General features: G+C 41.5%; 1 protein-coding gene across 13 annotated transcripts in view; it reads left to right on the top strand.

The window, feature by feature from the left end:
* Nucleotides 1-16348, top strand: part of LOC134212298 (anoctamin-8) — a 134820-nt gene that overhangs the window by 64751 nt on the left and 53721 nt on the right. For all 13 annotated transcript variants that reach the window (XM_062690019.1, XM_062690027.1, XM_062690018.1 and 10 more), the window contains one exon: nt 6633-6714. In XM_062690019.1, the coding sequence (XP_062546003.1) occupies nt 6633-6714 (82 nt within the window). The remainder of the gene's footprint in view (nt 1-6632; nt 6715-16348) is intronic.

The raw sequence follows: 16348 nt of genomic DNA, 5'->3' as shown, positions 1-16348 counted from the left end.
GAATCCCGGATGATTCCTAGAATCCCGGATGATTCTAGAATCCCGGATGATTCCTAGGAATCCCGGATGATTCCTAGGAATCCCGGATGATTCTAGGAATCCCGGATGATTCCTAGAATCCCGGATGATTCCTAGGAATCCCGGATGATTCCTAGGAATCCCGGATGATTCCTAGGAACCGGATGATTCCTAGAATCCCGGATGATTCCTAGGAACCCGGATGATTCCTAGGAATCCCGGATGATTCCTAGAATCCCGGATGATTCCTAGGAACCCGGATGATTCCTAGGAATCCCGGATGATTCCTAAACCCGGATGATTCCTAGGAATCCCGGATGATTCCTAGAATCCCGGATGATTCCTAGGAACCCGGATGATTCCTAGGAATCCCGGATGATTCCTAGGAATCCCGGAGGATTCTAGGAACCCGGAGGATTCTAAGGAATCCCGGAGATTCTGAATCCCGGAGGATTCCTAAGGAATCCCGGAGGATTCTAAGGAACCGGAGGATTCTAAGGAATCCCGGAGGATTCAGAATCCCGGAGGATTCTAAGGAATCCCGGAGATTCTGGGAATCCCGGAGGATTCTAAGGAATCCCGGAGATTCCTAGGAACCCGGAGGATTCTATGAATCCCGGAGGATTCTAAGAATCCCGGAGGATTCTAAGGAATCCCGGAGGATTCTAAGGAATCCCGGAGGATTCTAAGAATCCCGGAGGATTCTAAGGAATCCTGAGGATTCTAAGGAATCCCGGAGGATTCTAAGGAACCTGGAGGATTCTAAGGAATCCCGGAGGATTCTAAGGAATCCCGGAGGATTCTAAGGAATCCGGAGGATTCTAAGGAATCCGGAGGATTCTAAGGAATCCCGGAGGATTCTAAGAATCCTCCGGGATTCCTAAGAATCCAGATTCTAAGAATCCGGAGGATTCTAAGGAATCCCGGAGGATTCCTAGGAATCCCGGAGGATTCCTAAGAATCCTCCGGGATTCCTAAGAATCCTCCGGGATTCCTAAGAATCCTCCGGGATTCCTAAGAATCCTCCGGGATTCCTAAGAATCCTCCGGGATTCCTAGAATCCTCCAATTCCTAAGAATCCTCCGGGATTCCTAAGAATCCTCCGGGATTCCTTAAGAATCCTCCGGGATTCCTAAGAATCCTCCGGGATTCCTAAGAATCCTCCGGGATTCCTAAGAATCCTCCGATTCCTAAGAATCCTCCGGGATTCCTAAGAATCCTCCGGGATTCCTAAGAATCCTCCGATTCTTAAGAGTGCACCGGGATTCGTAAGAATCCTCCGGGATTCCTAATAATCCTCCGGGATTCCTAAGAATCCTCCGGGATTCCTAAGAATCCTCCGGGATTCCTAAGAATCCTCCGGGATTCCTAAGAATCCTCCGGGATTCCTAAGAATCCTCCGGATTCCTAAGAACTTCCGGGATTCCTAAGAACTCCGGGATTCCTAAGAATCCTCCGGGATTCTAAGAATCCTCCGGGATTCCTAAGAATCCTCCGGGATTCTAAGAATCCTCCGGGATTCTAAGAATCCTCCGGGATTCCTAAGAATCCTCCGGGATTCCTAAGAATCCTCCGATTAAGAACTCCGGGATTCCTAAGAATCCTCCGGGATTCCTAAGAATCCTCCGGGATTCCTAAGAATCCTCCGGGATTCCTAAGAATCCTCCGGGATTCCTAAGAATCCTCCGGGATTCCTAAGAATCCTCCGGGATTCCTAAGAATCCTCCGGGATTCCTAAGAATCCTCCGGGATTCCTAAGAATCCTCCGGCTTCCTAAGAATCCTCCGGGTTCCTAAGAATCCTCCGGGATTCCTAAGAATCCTCCGGGATTCCTAAGAATCCTCCGGGATTCCTAAGAATCCTCCGGGATTCCTAAGAATCCTCCGGGATTCCTAAGAATCCTCCGATTCCTAAGAATCCTCCGGATTCCTAAGAACTCCGGGATTCCTAAGAATCCTCCGGGATTCCTAAGAATCCTCCGGGATTCCTAAGAATCCTCCGGGATTCCTAAGAATCCTCCGGGATTCCTAAGAATCCTCCGGGATTCCTAAGAATCCTCCGGGACTCCTAAGAACTCCGGATTCCTAAGAATCCTCCGGGATTCCTAAGAATCCTCCGGGATTCCTAAGAATCCTCCTGAATCCTCCGGGATTCCTAAGAATCCTCCGGGATTCCTAAGAACTCCGGGTTCTGGAATCCTCCGGATTCCTAAGAATCCTCCGGGATTCCTAAGAATCCTCCGGGATTCCTAAGAATCCTCCGGGATTCCTAAGAATCCTCCGGGATTCCTAAGAATCCTCCGGGATTCCTAAGAATCCTCCGGGATTCCTAAGAATCCTCCGGGATTCCTCAGAATCCTCCGGCATTCCTTGGAATCCTCCGGGATTCCTAAGAATCCTCCGGGATTCCTAAGAATCCTCCGGGATTCCTAAGAATCCTCCGGGATTCCTAAGAATCCTCCGGGATTCCTAAGAATCCTCCGGGATTCCTAAGAATCCTCCGGCATTCCTAAGAATCCTCCGGGATTCCTAAGAATCCTCCGGGATTCCTAAGAATCCTCCGGGATTCCTAAGAATCCTCCGGGATTCCTAAGAATCCTCCGGGATTCCTAAGAATCCTCCGGGATTCCTAAGAATCCTCCGGGATTCCTAAGAATCCTCCGGGATTCCTAAGAATCCTCCGACAATCCTAAGAATCCTCCGGGTTCTAAGAATCCTCCGGGATTCCTAAGAATCCTCCGGGATTCCTAAGAATCCTCCGGATTCCTAAGAATCCTCCGGGATTCCTAAGAATCCTCCGGGATTCCTAAGAATCCTCCGGGATTCCTAAGAATCCTCCGGGATTCCTAAGAATCCTCCGGGATTCCTAAGAATCCTCCGGGATTCCTAAGAATCCTCCGGGATTCCTAAGAATCCTCCGGGATTCCTAAGAATCCTCCGGGATTCCTAAGAATCCTCCGCGATTCCTAAGAATCCTCCGGGATTCCTAAGAATCCTCCGGGATTCCTAAGAATCCTCCGGGATTCCTAAGAATCCTCCGGGATTCCTAAGAATCCTCCGGGATTCCTAAGAATCCTCCGGGATTCCTAAGAATCCTCCGGGATTCCTAAGAATCCTCCGGGATTCCTAAGAATCCTCCGGGATTCCTAAGAATCCTCCGGGATTCCTAAGAATCCTCCGGGATTCCTAAGAATCCTCCGGGATTCCTAAGAATCCTCCGGGATTCCTAAGAATCCTCCGGGATTCCTAAGAATCCTCCGGTTCTTAAGAATCCTCCGGGATTCTAAGAATCTCCTAAGAATCCTCCGGGATTCCTAAGAATCCTCCGGGATTCCTAAGAATCCTCCGGGATTCCTAAGAATCCTCCGGGTTCCTAAGAATCCTCCGGGATTCCTAAGAATCCTCCGGATTCCTAAGAATCCTCCGGGATTCCTAAGAATCCTCCGGGATTCCTAAGAATCCTCCGGGATTCCTAAGAATCCTCCGGGATTCCTAAGAATCCTCCGGGATTCCTAAGAATCCTCCGGGATTCCTAAGAATCCTCCGGGATTCCTAAGAATCCTCCTGGATTCTAAGAATCCTCCGATTCCTAAGAATCCTCCGATTCCTAAGTATTCTCCGGGATTTCTAAGAATCCTCCGGGATTCCTAAGAATCCTCCGGGATTCCTATGAATCCTCCGGGATTCCTAAGAATCCTCCGGGATTCCTAAGAATCCTCCGGGATTCCTAAGAATCCTCCGGGATTCCTAAGAATCCTCCGGGATTCCTAAGAATCCTCCGGGATTCCTAAGAATCCTCCGGGATTCCCAAAGAATTTTTAGAGTTTTTCCAAACATCCTCCGGGATTTACAAAGAATCTCCTCGGTCCCATGATTTTTGAACGGTGAAATTTAAAAATGAAAATTTCACCAAAAACTCATTGTTTCCGGATTTTCACGAATCCACGCATGTTTCTCAAGAATCCATCCAGAGTCTTATAAATCTATCCACATGCACCCGGATTCCCAAAACCCACAAAGACTCTCATTCAATCGTATTAATCGTATTTCTCAAGATTCAATCGTATTTCTAAAAAGTGGATTTTAGTTTCATTAAAACAACCGAATTCACAGAAATTTACCAGAGCCCAAAAAATCCCACAAATTCATAGAAATTTTAAAAATAAATTGATTAGTCGAATTCTCATGCATCACTCCTCCCGAAAGTACCCACGGACGACTCTTGATCGGATTCCCATAAATACCATTTTGTTTAATTTAAGAATACACCAAAATGTCCCTGGCCCGGAATCACTGAAATTAAAATAAGTCCAAAAAAGTAAAGCACCTGCATAAACAAATCGTGCCATATCGTCACCGCAGGACGACTACAACTGAATGAAAATTTTCCACCCTACCAGAAGCAACCAAGTCAAATACGAAGTCATTCGTCAATCGTTTGCCTACATGCATCGGATTTTATTATCAGGGTATTATCCGATTTAAGCGAAAACAAAATAAAATGATAGTTAATTACTGATGAAAAGCATTATCTGTAAATAAATTATGACCGCTTCTAACAGATAAGCCTTACATCAGACAGCGTGGATAGTTTGCAAATTTAACACTTACGCTCTTCAAAGTTAATTACACAAACGTGCGATTTTTTTAAACAATGTACGCCCTGGTTAAAAATAACCAATTTTTCTGTCAGCTGATCCATTGTTTTTGAACTCACTTCTGCACGGCATTAGTGGCATGCATGGTGTTTACAAACGATCGCACCACGTGCAGGCAACGAACGCCCGAACATGTAGGGTTGCCAACCAACATTTTGAAGCAAACATCGCGATGAAAATTGCTGTTCGATGATTTTTCTTAATTATTTTAAATTGAAAATTACGGGTGAACTACAAATCATACAATGTTCCACCAAAGGACATTTTGGAAGCAAAGAAGCATAAGAATGTTTTGTAGAAGAAATTTTTTCAAAATATCGAATGTATTGATGAAAAAATCACTAAATTATAAGAAAAAAGCACGTTATTTTTGACACTTTTTCGAAAGTTTGCATAATTACTGTACTTAACACCACTTTTATCAACATAAGGTCAACGAAGCTCAGAAAGCTTAGACTTTAAGCTTTCGTTCTGTGTGCTGACTGAGATTATACGATCATTGGTTAATGAGATAGAGGTTGGTAAAGTTGACCAAAAATTAAAACATAGAATTTTGAATAACTCACTTAGCAGTGATTTCCGACCCTATGTTCCATGGGCACTTTTTCATGTTTTGGGGTCCCCAAGCTGCCCCCAAAATATGCACACTCAGGAAACAAACACCCTGTAAGGTAACCCTGCTGGAGGTAATAAAACGGAAATGGTGTTAAATTCACTCCATACGAAACGGTCGAAGCGACCCGCGTCAATGCATTGATTGTACATAAATAGTTCATATTGGCCACCTCACGGAACTGTTTTTTTTAAATAAGTAAAAGGCATGCGGTTCGACTTTATATATCAAGCGAAAGGTTTTACTTCCTGCTCCTTACAACAGCTGTGAAAACCACAATAAAATGTGTTATAATCCTCAAAATTGATTAATCCATTACAGGAACGCATGCCCCAGTTGTGGCACTATTCTTAATTTCCTTATTTGGCAAATCCCATTGTTTTCTTATGGGATTGGCCAAATAGGGACCACTAGTACAAAGGACGTCAAAGATTAAGCAAAATCAATTTTTACTATTATGCTTTGCTTGTTTTGGAGGAGATCAAAGGTGTTATCGTATCATATGAATATGCTTTATCGATCTGAACTTGTTTTGTGGTGATTTGATTGGCCATTTCGCATATAAAGCACTGGTGCTATTGCCACGACTGGTACATCTAGCCTCAGTGGCGTAGCCAGAAAATTCGTCTGGGGGGGGTTTTCTGAACATTTTTTTTCTGCTAAAAAAAATTTTCTTCTAAAAATTTCGTCTCTTGGGGGGGGGGGTTATGTCCACCCCCCCCCCCGTGGCTACGCCACTGTCTAGCCTACATTATGTGGAAGATTAGCAAATAGCACACACAACCTCTATACTTGATCAGTGCATTTGCTGATGAATATTGTGTGTCACGCAAAAAAAAGCGTTCATGAATTCGTGAACTAACGAGTTCACGGTGAGTTTTTTCGGGAACAACAGTCACGGATTCGAGAATACAGTCACGTTTTCTGGAATGTTCTGGAAAACGTGACTAGTGTTCCCGAATTCATGAGTTAAATCACGGTGTATTTTAGCTGGTTCACGAATTCGGGAACTCTTTTTTTCGTGTAGTCCCAGACAACTTAAATACTTATACTAAGGACACACCTGTGGTACTCGTACCATGGTACAAGAGGACAAGAAAATTATTCCAAGACTATTTTTAATTATTACGTTATTACATCTTAGTAGATATGCAAATGGAAGTAGCTTTTTAACGCATCCTTCCACTGTTGAATCTTCGGGGATAGGAGGACATTGAAGAACGACAATAAAACCGAAAGTGCTCTTGCATTTTTGAGCAAGCAATTTTGTTCTTATCTGGTTCGGTGCCGTCTCACGTAGTATTCTCATCTTTTTGTCGTTTTTTCCTTTTCCCGCACAAACAGGTACTGCAAGGACTAAGAGCCGGGGCTTCGGATCTGCAAGCGCTACAAGGAAGGGCACAGGTCGAGGAAGGTCAGAGCATAGGTAGGTATCTGTTTCTTCGTACACACCACTATATATTAGTGCTGAATACAAAACAGGGAAAATGGGTTGGGGAAAACCAGCCTCAGGAGAACCGTAAGTTGTTTTCGAAATTGAAGACGTTTTCACCCTTGTCACTCGACGTAACACTTGAAGCTTGAAGTCCACGTCCGAAGTTATCGTCGGCGGCTCGCGGCTGGAGTGATTTCATGTATGTATGACAACCAGCGATTGGTGTGCATTGTCTATCTCTTTGGAACATAAAGAAATAGAGTGGCAGGAAGGGAAGTCTTTTGATTGGCTTATAAACACAACCTACACGCGTAATATAATAATTTTTGTATAAATAAATGTTATTAACGCTTGTGACATGTGAAAATAACGTTTCCCATGAAGCAAAATACGTATTAGGGTAAGACGGTATAATGCGCCCCACCTGGTCAAAACGCCCCCCTTTGATTTCTAGAAAACTATAACTAACTAAGGGTCAAACTCAGTTGGTACCTATAAATATTTGTAAAACCATCATACTATGTGAATGTGGAAGTATTTTTGTATTACATAATGAAAATAATAGAAAAATAATAGTTACAGTTTTGATGTAACTTTCAATGTTTGTTTGCTCAACATTCTGGAGCGACGCTAGCATGCTGTACCCAAAAATTGCACTGGAACACTCAGTTGGGCAACAAAATAACTTTTCTCAGTGGTTCATATGATATAAATTGCTTCCATCTTCAAAAATGTAACGTTTTTCAAAAATATGTTTCACTGGTCAAAACGCCCCAGTGTAGGCAGGAAAATATGCAGTTGCTTCCAAATTATATGAAAACTATTGAAATGTAATGCAAACCTGCTTAAATGGGCTTATGTTGGTTTTTCAACGTCAAGCCCATAAGGATTTGTAACCTTTTTATTATGGGATTGATAAAATACTAATGAAGCGATATGAATCGTCTTTGGTTAAGGTGGGCGTATTGCCCAGGCACTTTTTGAAATTCATTTATTCATGACTTTTCAAAAAAGCTTTATTATCTGTAATATGTTTATATGACTACTCATGGGCAATGCATTTGCGACTTCCTTGACTACCAAATAACACAAAGTTTGCATAAATTGCGTTGAAAAGTGAGAAGGGGTGATTCAACTATGACGTCCACTACTTTTTTAGATTTCTAGACCCCCTCCCCCCTCTGTTGCGCTTTTTTGTATACCTGATATATGAACTGTCACAAAATCTTAGACCCCTTCCCCCCTAAAACCTGTGACATTATTGAACGACCCCAAAGTTATCAAGGAGTTGCCTTAGGGGGCATATTATACCGTCTTACCCTACTGCTGCGGAGTTGGTTTTCTACGGCTTACGTAATAAACTTTAGGGCTGCACTATACTGACGAGAACGAAGTTTAATCTATATTAAACTCTAATGCTTCCGGTAGCTTTTCATGGACATGAAACTTTAAACAGATGGGAAGAAAATATTACGCGGAGCAGACACATGAATCGCGAGCTGTATCAAGTGTACATAGATTTTTTTGTTAATCGTATAAAATACTAAAAAAATCAGTGGTGAGTGATTAAACTAATTGGTGCGAGATCGGACGTGCTTCGGGTAGGATGTAGAACATTCGCGAGAACCGAGTTTTGTGGTTACGCTTTGCTTCAGTTTATCTACCCTACCCAATTAACAAAACTTCCTTGAAGGAGTTTTGAGTTTTTTCTGTAGTGAAAAAGTGTTACAGCTAGAAAAACCTTATAAAAGGTTTGTCCATATTTCCCATCGTTCCACAAATGAATGCTCAAATTTTTGCTACTACGAGTGATGCAGCATGAAGAAATTGGAAACTTCAAAGGCAAAATATGACCACGTTTGGACCAAGAAAGTATGAGGACAAGTGGGGAACATATTGATGATTAAGTTTAAATCGTCTGGCCTCATTACGCTGAGTCGCAGTATCGAAATTGAAGTGAACTTCCGAAGTGAACTAATTATAGACGAGGAAGTAGTGAAACTTTCCAGGATGGCTCATTTTCATGAGAATGAAAATTCGGTGAGTTCTACCTAATTACAGGGTATCGGACCATTTGGGCGGTACCCCTCATTCCTGTCCGCAGCGTTTATTGCTCGGGCGCATTACAACCGAATTTCTTGGTTTGTAGTTCACGGTTAGCATCTGTTGAGATTCTCCAGTAAGCAGAACGATCGGCCGGTCGTCGAGATTTAGGAATCTATGACAAAAGGTCGAAAGACATAAGGTCGAAAGGACAGAAGGTCGAAAGACAAAAGGTCGAAAGACAAAAGGTCGAAAGACAAAAGGTCGAAAAGACAAAATGTCGAAAAGACAAAACGTCGAAAGGGACAGAAAGTCGAAAGGACAGAAAGTCGAAAGAGACAGAAGGTCGAAAAGTACAAAAGGTCGAAAAAGACAAAAGGTCGAAAAGGATAAAACGTCGAAAGGGACAAAATTTCGATCAAGAACAAGTTGATAACAAATTGGGTGTTTGTGCTATACATTTTTCTTCATGCAGAAATAATAACACACTCATCTCATTAATCAAATTTGAAGAATGAGCCATTTTCAAAGAAGGAGAAATTACTATGAAACAATATTATGAATGTCTAGATAGTTTTGTTAGAGATAAAGCAGATTGTTGATTTTGGAAATGAATAAAACTTGTATTGGTTGCAAAAGGACCAGTTGGCAAAAAAATTGCCCTTTTATTTTTCACTATTTTCAACAATTGAAGAAAATGCATTCAATGAGTGGAAATATTAGATGGATATCAAGGTTTTCTAAATGTCATTTCGATCTGTCAAAATAGGCGCGCGCATTGATGTATTTAATGTGCGGCGTGCGCCATTTTGATAGATCGATATGATATTTAGAAAACCCAAACATCCATCTTTAGTTGTACTCACTGAATGAATTTTAATTAATTGTTAAAAATTGTGTAATTTTGATTTTGATTGATCTTTTGTTTCTTTCGACTTTTTTCCTTTCGACCTTTTGTCCCTTTCGACCTTTTGTCCTTTCGACCTTTTGTCCCGTTCGACCTTTTGTCCCTTTCGACTTTTTGTCCTTTTCGACCATTTGTCCCTTCGACCTTTTGTCTTTCGACGTTTTGCCTTTCGACTTTTTGTCCTTTCGACCTTATGTCTTTCGACCGTTTGTCCCTAACCCGAGATTTAGTTTTGCTTTGTGCGGAAAGCAAAACGATCGGCTGGTCATCGAAATTTTGTTCTGCATTGTGCGGGTGAGTTAATTAATCAGAAAGTGTAAATTTGTTTCTTGTCCAGTCGTGATTCTCCAGTAAGCAGAACGATCGGCCGGTTGTCGAAATTTAGTTTTGCTTTGTGCGGAAAGCAAAACGATCGGCCGGTCACCGAAATTTTGTTCTGCTTTGTGAGGGTGAGGAAGTTAATCAGAAAGTGAAAATTTAGTTAGCATCCAGTTGTATGATTAGCGTCCGTTCGATTTTTTATGTTTTAATTCAAACTATACGCTATACACGGCAGACCGTTTACCAAAACGAACCTTGCCACACTTCCTACCCCATATATCCAACATCCCAGTTATTTCTACCTATTCCTCAATTGTCCTGCATTCGGACACGGCCGGCGCTGGGTCACCAGTTCTTACACATTGAAGATAATGTTATTCCCAAACTTCATCTGTTGGTTCTCTGTGTAATTACAGCTGAGCTGGCAATAACGGAGTAGCAACCGTGGGCGGTCAATCATGCTCATGCTCATGCAATTAACAAAACTTTCATACCGTGATATTGTGGGGATGCGAAGGTACTCTTGGTCTCTAGTAGCAACAATAACTACACAATAACATTACCTTCCTTTCCTCACTGACTGTAAGGACTTGGCCGACGCCGTTATTGATCTAGATTTGTGAGGTTTTGAAACGTGTACTTCGAGAATAGGTGGTAAATCTCAACCTCTAATCACTTGGATCGTAGTGCAATTTACACCAGTTCTGATCCATCGCGGAGTAGTTATGCTAAGCTCAACAAAATTTAGCAAAATTCAGTGTGCTGCACATTTGGTGCGAATGTTTGAAGCAAATAATGCAAGAAAATATATGTATAAATGTATTGCAGTTGTTCTTGAAAAAAAAAATCGATTTTGTAGCCTAGACTTGTCTGTTGACTTGTTTAGAACATGTATTCGATACACGTTGGAGGATAAAATAAATAAATTCACTTTTTCTAAAAAGAATCGCTGATGAAATACTTTACCCTGTATAAATCATAGGGACCCTCCATAGCCTAGCAGTAAAATGCGCGACTATAAAGCAAGACCATGCTGAGGGTGGCTGGGTTCGATTCCCGGTGCCGATCTAGGAAATTTTCGGTTGTAGTGGCAGAATCATAGTAGGCAAATATTGAGATGTCAGATAGTGAGAACCAACACTTAATTATTGTAACACAGAACACTCAAAGACACCGAATAAAGCAGACGTTATACATGAATGCTCCCTTGTTACTTCCATTTCCGAAGTTAGGATGAACCTGGAAACTCTGAACCTGTAAAGTCGTAAAGATTTTATTTTATGTGGCGCTACAGAAGTTTTTGTCCAAGACCAGAAATGTTTCAATCAGGCGTCATCCAAATGTTTCTGCACCCTGAGGATGTACGAAATTTAATTCCCGAGTTCAATCCAAAAATGACAACAACAGAAAAATGGTTACGGAAGATTGAAAGTTTAGGAAGTATGTACGGTTGGGATGAACGTGCTGCACTGCATTATGCAGTAATGCGATTAGGACCGGTTCCAAGAATATGGTTTGAAAGTATCGAAGAAAATATTACTGCATGGGCTGATTTCAAGCAACGTATTATACGAGCGTTTCCTACTAGAATAGATGAGGTGGATGTTCATATTGAGTTGATGAAGCGGACGAAGAAGCCGAATGAAAGTTATGAAAATTTCGTTTATGCAATCGTTGCCAAAGCAAGAACTGTTGACCTGAGCATAACAGTTATAATCTATATAATAAAAATGAAATGGTCTGTGTTCGTATCCGCATAACTCGATAACGGCTGGATGGATCATCTTTATTCCTTCAGCAGTTACTTTCGTTATAGTTTCCGACGGGTTTATATGATATTTCCTCATGCGAAAATTATTAGTTAAGTTGAGTAAATCGTGAAAAACAAAACTAAGGAATCGTATGGGCATGCGTAGTTCACAACGCGCATTTTTGCCTACTATGCAGGACAACGTCTGCCGGGTCGACTAGTCAAGTATATAATTAATGGCTTATTGGACTTTAATTTGAGGATGGCTCTGAGTACTATGAAATTTGCTGATGTGGAATCCTTACTGGATGCAATCTTACGTTATGAAAACCAGATGCAGATGCGTTCATCGCTACAAGATTCAAGTAACAGAAGTTGTTATCCGTGCGGAAGTTTAGGTCGTGCGACTTAGGACAGGCTTCGAAGTAGTCAACAAAATTCTCAATCTCGGGATGTTGGTTGTCAGCAATCGAATACTCGAAACGTTGCAGCGTGGTCATGCTTCGACGGACGAATTATCAATGAAGAACAATGTTCTACATGAGTAACACAACACAATCATGGTAGGGTTAGTATAGAAAAAGTATATTTCAACATTTTAATAAAAATTAATAAGGGAAGATCCATAAAGTACGTCACGCAAAAATTGGCGATTTTCAACCCCCCCTCCCCCCTTTGTCACACTTTTTGTATGAAACATCTATAATTTTTGTATGGGTCGTCACGCAGCTCGAAACCCCCCCTCCCCCCTAGGTGCGTGACGTACTTTGTGGATGGCCCCTAATCATTTAATTAAATCAGATGCTTTATTTGATACAGGTAGTCCTATATGTTCAATCAAAAGTAGTTTTGTTTCAGATAAAATTCAATATCATAAAACATTTTCAAATTCATATGTAGGTTTAAATAATTCAAAACTGAATATTTCAGGTATTTTTGATTCAGAAATTGTAATTGATGATTATATTTATGTGTATTTTGGGATCGGATTTCGTTAAGCGCAATAACTTGATAGTTGGGTATGACGGTCGAACATTGCAATTTGCAGTCAAAAACCAATTAATTACATAAGCTTCTTCGAAGTCGGTGACTTGTCCAGATTATCCACTGTTTGAAATTAACAATATAGAGGTAAGTATACAGACACATTCTTGAAAACTGATGTGGATCTATTAGATATTGGTGATAACGGAACTTCATTAACGGATATACGAAGCATCAAATCTTATTCCTTGATAAATATAACAACAGTCGTTTAACTCCATCTAATCCAGATTTATGTTACACCAGCAGACCCGACGAACTTCGTTTCGCTTAAAATTAATTAATTCTCTTATTAGATCTCGAGTTATGAAGTAATTGGTGTTCAATTTGTATCACAGCCCCCCTTTCCAAAGCGGGGAGGGGTATCGAACCATCTTAAGAACCTTCCCCGAAAGAATTTCATTTCAAAGAATCAGAATTCACAGCATTTGAAACTCTAAGAGACAAATTAATAGCTGACCCCGTTTTGAAAGTGTATTCTCCTTATGCCAGAACAGAACTTCACACTGACGCCAGTTCTCATGGATTCGGTATAGTGTTCTGATGCAAGAGCAAAAAGATGGAAAGTTGCATCCAATTATGTATTATAGTCAAAGAACAAATAGTCATGAAGCAAAATTACATTCATTTGAGTTGGAAACACTAGCAGTGGTCAACTCTATTAAGAGATTTCATATTTATTTGCAGGGAATCAAGTTTACTATTGTTACTGATTGTATTGCTTTAAAAGAAACTTTAAAAAAGAAAGATATTATTGTTAAAATAGCACGATGGGAGATTTTTCTATCAGAATATGATTACGACATAATACACAGAAATTCAATTCTCATGAAACACGCTGATTTTTTATCTAGAATTCCAGAATTATGTTTTATTGAGAATGAAAGTAATTCTTTTGAACGGGCTATAATTGCAAGTCAAGTTCAGGATTCTAATATAGAAGCAATTCGTCAATTGTTAGAAACAAGAGAACACAAAGATTTTGAATTAAGAAATGGAATTGTGTACAAGAAAACCAAACGAAGCCGCTTGTTGTTTTATGTTCCCAAAAATATGATTGATCAAGTTTTAAAAATGTATCATGACGATTTTGGGCACTTTGGCACTGAAAAGGTATATGAAAATATAATCAAGTCTTATTGGTTTCCCAAAATGAAAGAAACAATATCAAAATATATAAAAAACTGTTTGAAGTGCATTGTATTTTCAAGGAAAATTTTCAGTAAAGATGGTCTTTTAAATATAATAGATGGGCCCTCCTTAACCGTGCGGTAAGACGCGCGGCTACAAAGCAAGACCATGCGGAGGGTGGCTGGGTTCGATTCCCGGTGCCGGTCTAGGCGATGTAGGGATGTAATGCCAATAAGAAGAAGAAGAAGAAGAAGAAGAAGAAGAAGAAGAAGAAGAAGAAGAAGAAGAAGAAGATAAGAGGAGTGAACCATTTCATACTGTGCATATTGACCATTACGGACCGTTAACTTTATCCAATTGTAAATATAAATATGTGTTTGTTGTTGTTGATGCTTTCTCGAAATATTTAAAATTATATCCTTGTAAAACTACAAATACAAGCGAAGTACTAAAGCATCTAAGATTGTATTTATCTAATTATTCATTACCTATTCAACTAGTCTCAGATCGCGGAAGCAAATAGTTTTAAAGAATTTTTAAATGGCTTAAATATTAAACATATTCTTACAGCTACTGCTTGCCCTCAAGCCAATGGTCAGGTGGAGAGGTTCAACAGGGTACTAACTCCAGTTTTAGCCAAATTAGACTCGAATCCTAGCAAAGGTTTATTCCTATTTTGCAAGATGCAGGAAATTTTATCAATAGGGGAAAAGACGGGTTTGGCAGGTGTTATCGCGGCGGAATTTGGGAGACCGTTCTAGTGATAGGGTTCGTTCTTCCACTGCACTGATTTATTAGACACGGATTTAAGTTAGCTTACTACGAAACGAGGCAAAGTTTATTTGACGAGAGAAATACAGCGATGTTCACTGTCCGATAATTTATTGTTCACTAGTTTGTTTCTGGTTTGCATATAGAATTCAGTATAAAAGGTATGTGCATAATAGAAATCGAGATCGTTTTCTTCTTGCTAGCAGACGGCTAGTGACAAGGGAGACAGATTGATTACTGCACTATGGCAAAACGAGACCAATAGAACTAATAGTAATTCGATACAAAGGGGAATATGGTACAAGAAGTTATTTCTGTGCTTAACTCTAGTGTGGCTCCAACATATGCCGGCCCCTGTTGAAAGATCGATCCTTTCAACCGCAATATTGCACACTACCGATAATGCTGAGATTGTCGATCGAGAAGTAACCGTTGGCACTCGCTGATTCACTGCTTCACGAAACCGCTGGTTAACCGGGTCGCTCAGGACAGTCCGTCATGGCGATGACATCCTTCACTGCAGGAAATTACGTCGTCGAAGTTTTCGTTGCGGCCCACTCGAACGTCGATCAGGTTATGTAGAGGTTCACCTCGAAGTCATCAGGTTGGGCATACTCAATGGTAACCCATCGTAGCAGCCGTCGAAGCGCCGCACATGCCGGAGTACAAACATTCCATTATTTTTTTGAAAATTCATTATAAATTAATACTTACAGGTTTCGGAGGCACTAGGGCCTCCGAATGTTGCGCAGTACTTAGAGTACTGCGATGGACGAACCAACCGGGTTGTGGCTAGGTCTGCTCGGATAATGGTTGGCTTACTGGGAGTACGCAAATCTTGGTGATTGCGCGCCGATATTCTCCGCCTGCTGTTCGGACGTCTACGACCCGGATGTTGCCATCGTCTCCGCGAACTATGTTCGAGATCCTTCCGTACTTCCACTTAAGCGGCGGAAGACCATCTTCCTTTAGAAGCACCATCGTTCCAATGTTAACGTTGTCCCGAATGCGTGTCCACTTGGTTCGTGGATGGAGGCCAGACAGGTAATCTGCTGCCCACCGTTTCCAGATTCGCCGGAGAAGTTCTTGATTCTGCTGGTAGCGATCCAATTGATTTCGAGGGACATCCGAGAGGTCTGGTTCAGGGGAAGCAAGTGAGCGGACGGTGAACGAGGAAGTGTCCCGGAGTGAGAACTTCTAGGTCGTTCGGGTCGGAAGAGAGTGGCGTCAGCGGCCGCGAGTTTAAGCAGGCTTCGATGCGTGCTAGCAGAGTGACGAATTCGTCCTGAGAGGACCGAGTTCCCGACGGTTCGACGGAAGTGATTCTTAAAGGTCTTAACTGCCGCCTCCCACAGACCACCGAAGTTTGGACTGCGAGGCGGTATGAACTTGAAGTTTACGCCTTCGTCCGCACATTGATGGACTATTCCATCCTGGTGCTGTTGCGAACGAAACTGTTTGCCCAATTCCTTTAATTCCTTTGCGGCTCCTCGGAAGTTTGTTGCGTTATCACACTCTATGAGACTTGGCTTTCCTCTTCGAGCGATGAACCGATGCAACGCTGCCTTGAACGCCGAAGTGGAGAGGTCATAGACCAGCTCCATATGTACTGCCTTGGTGACAAGGCAGATGAAAATGGCTACGAAACATTTTATTGG

This window comes from Armigeres subalbatus, chromosome 2, assembly GCF_024139115.2.
Source record: "Armigeres subalbatus isolate Guangzhou_Male chromosome 2, GZ_Asu_2, whole genome shotgun sequence".
NCBI lineage: Eukaryota > Metazoa > Arthropoda > Insecta > Diptera > Culicidae > Armigeres > Armigeres subalbatus.
The sequence above is the reverse complement of the archived record's forward strand: the minus strand, read 5'-3'. Positions and strand labels throughout refer to the sequence as shown.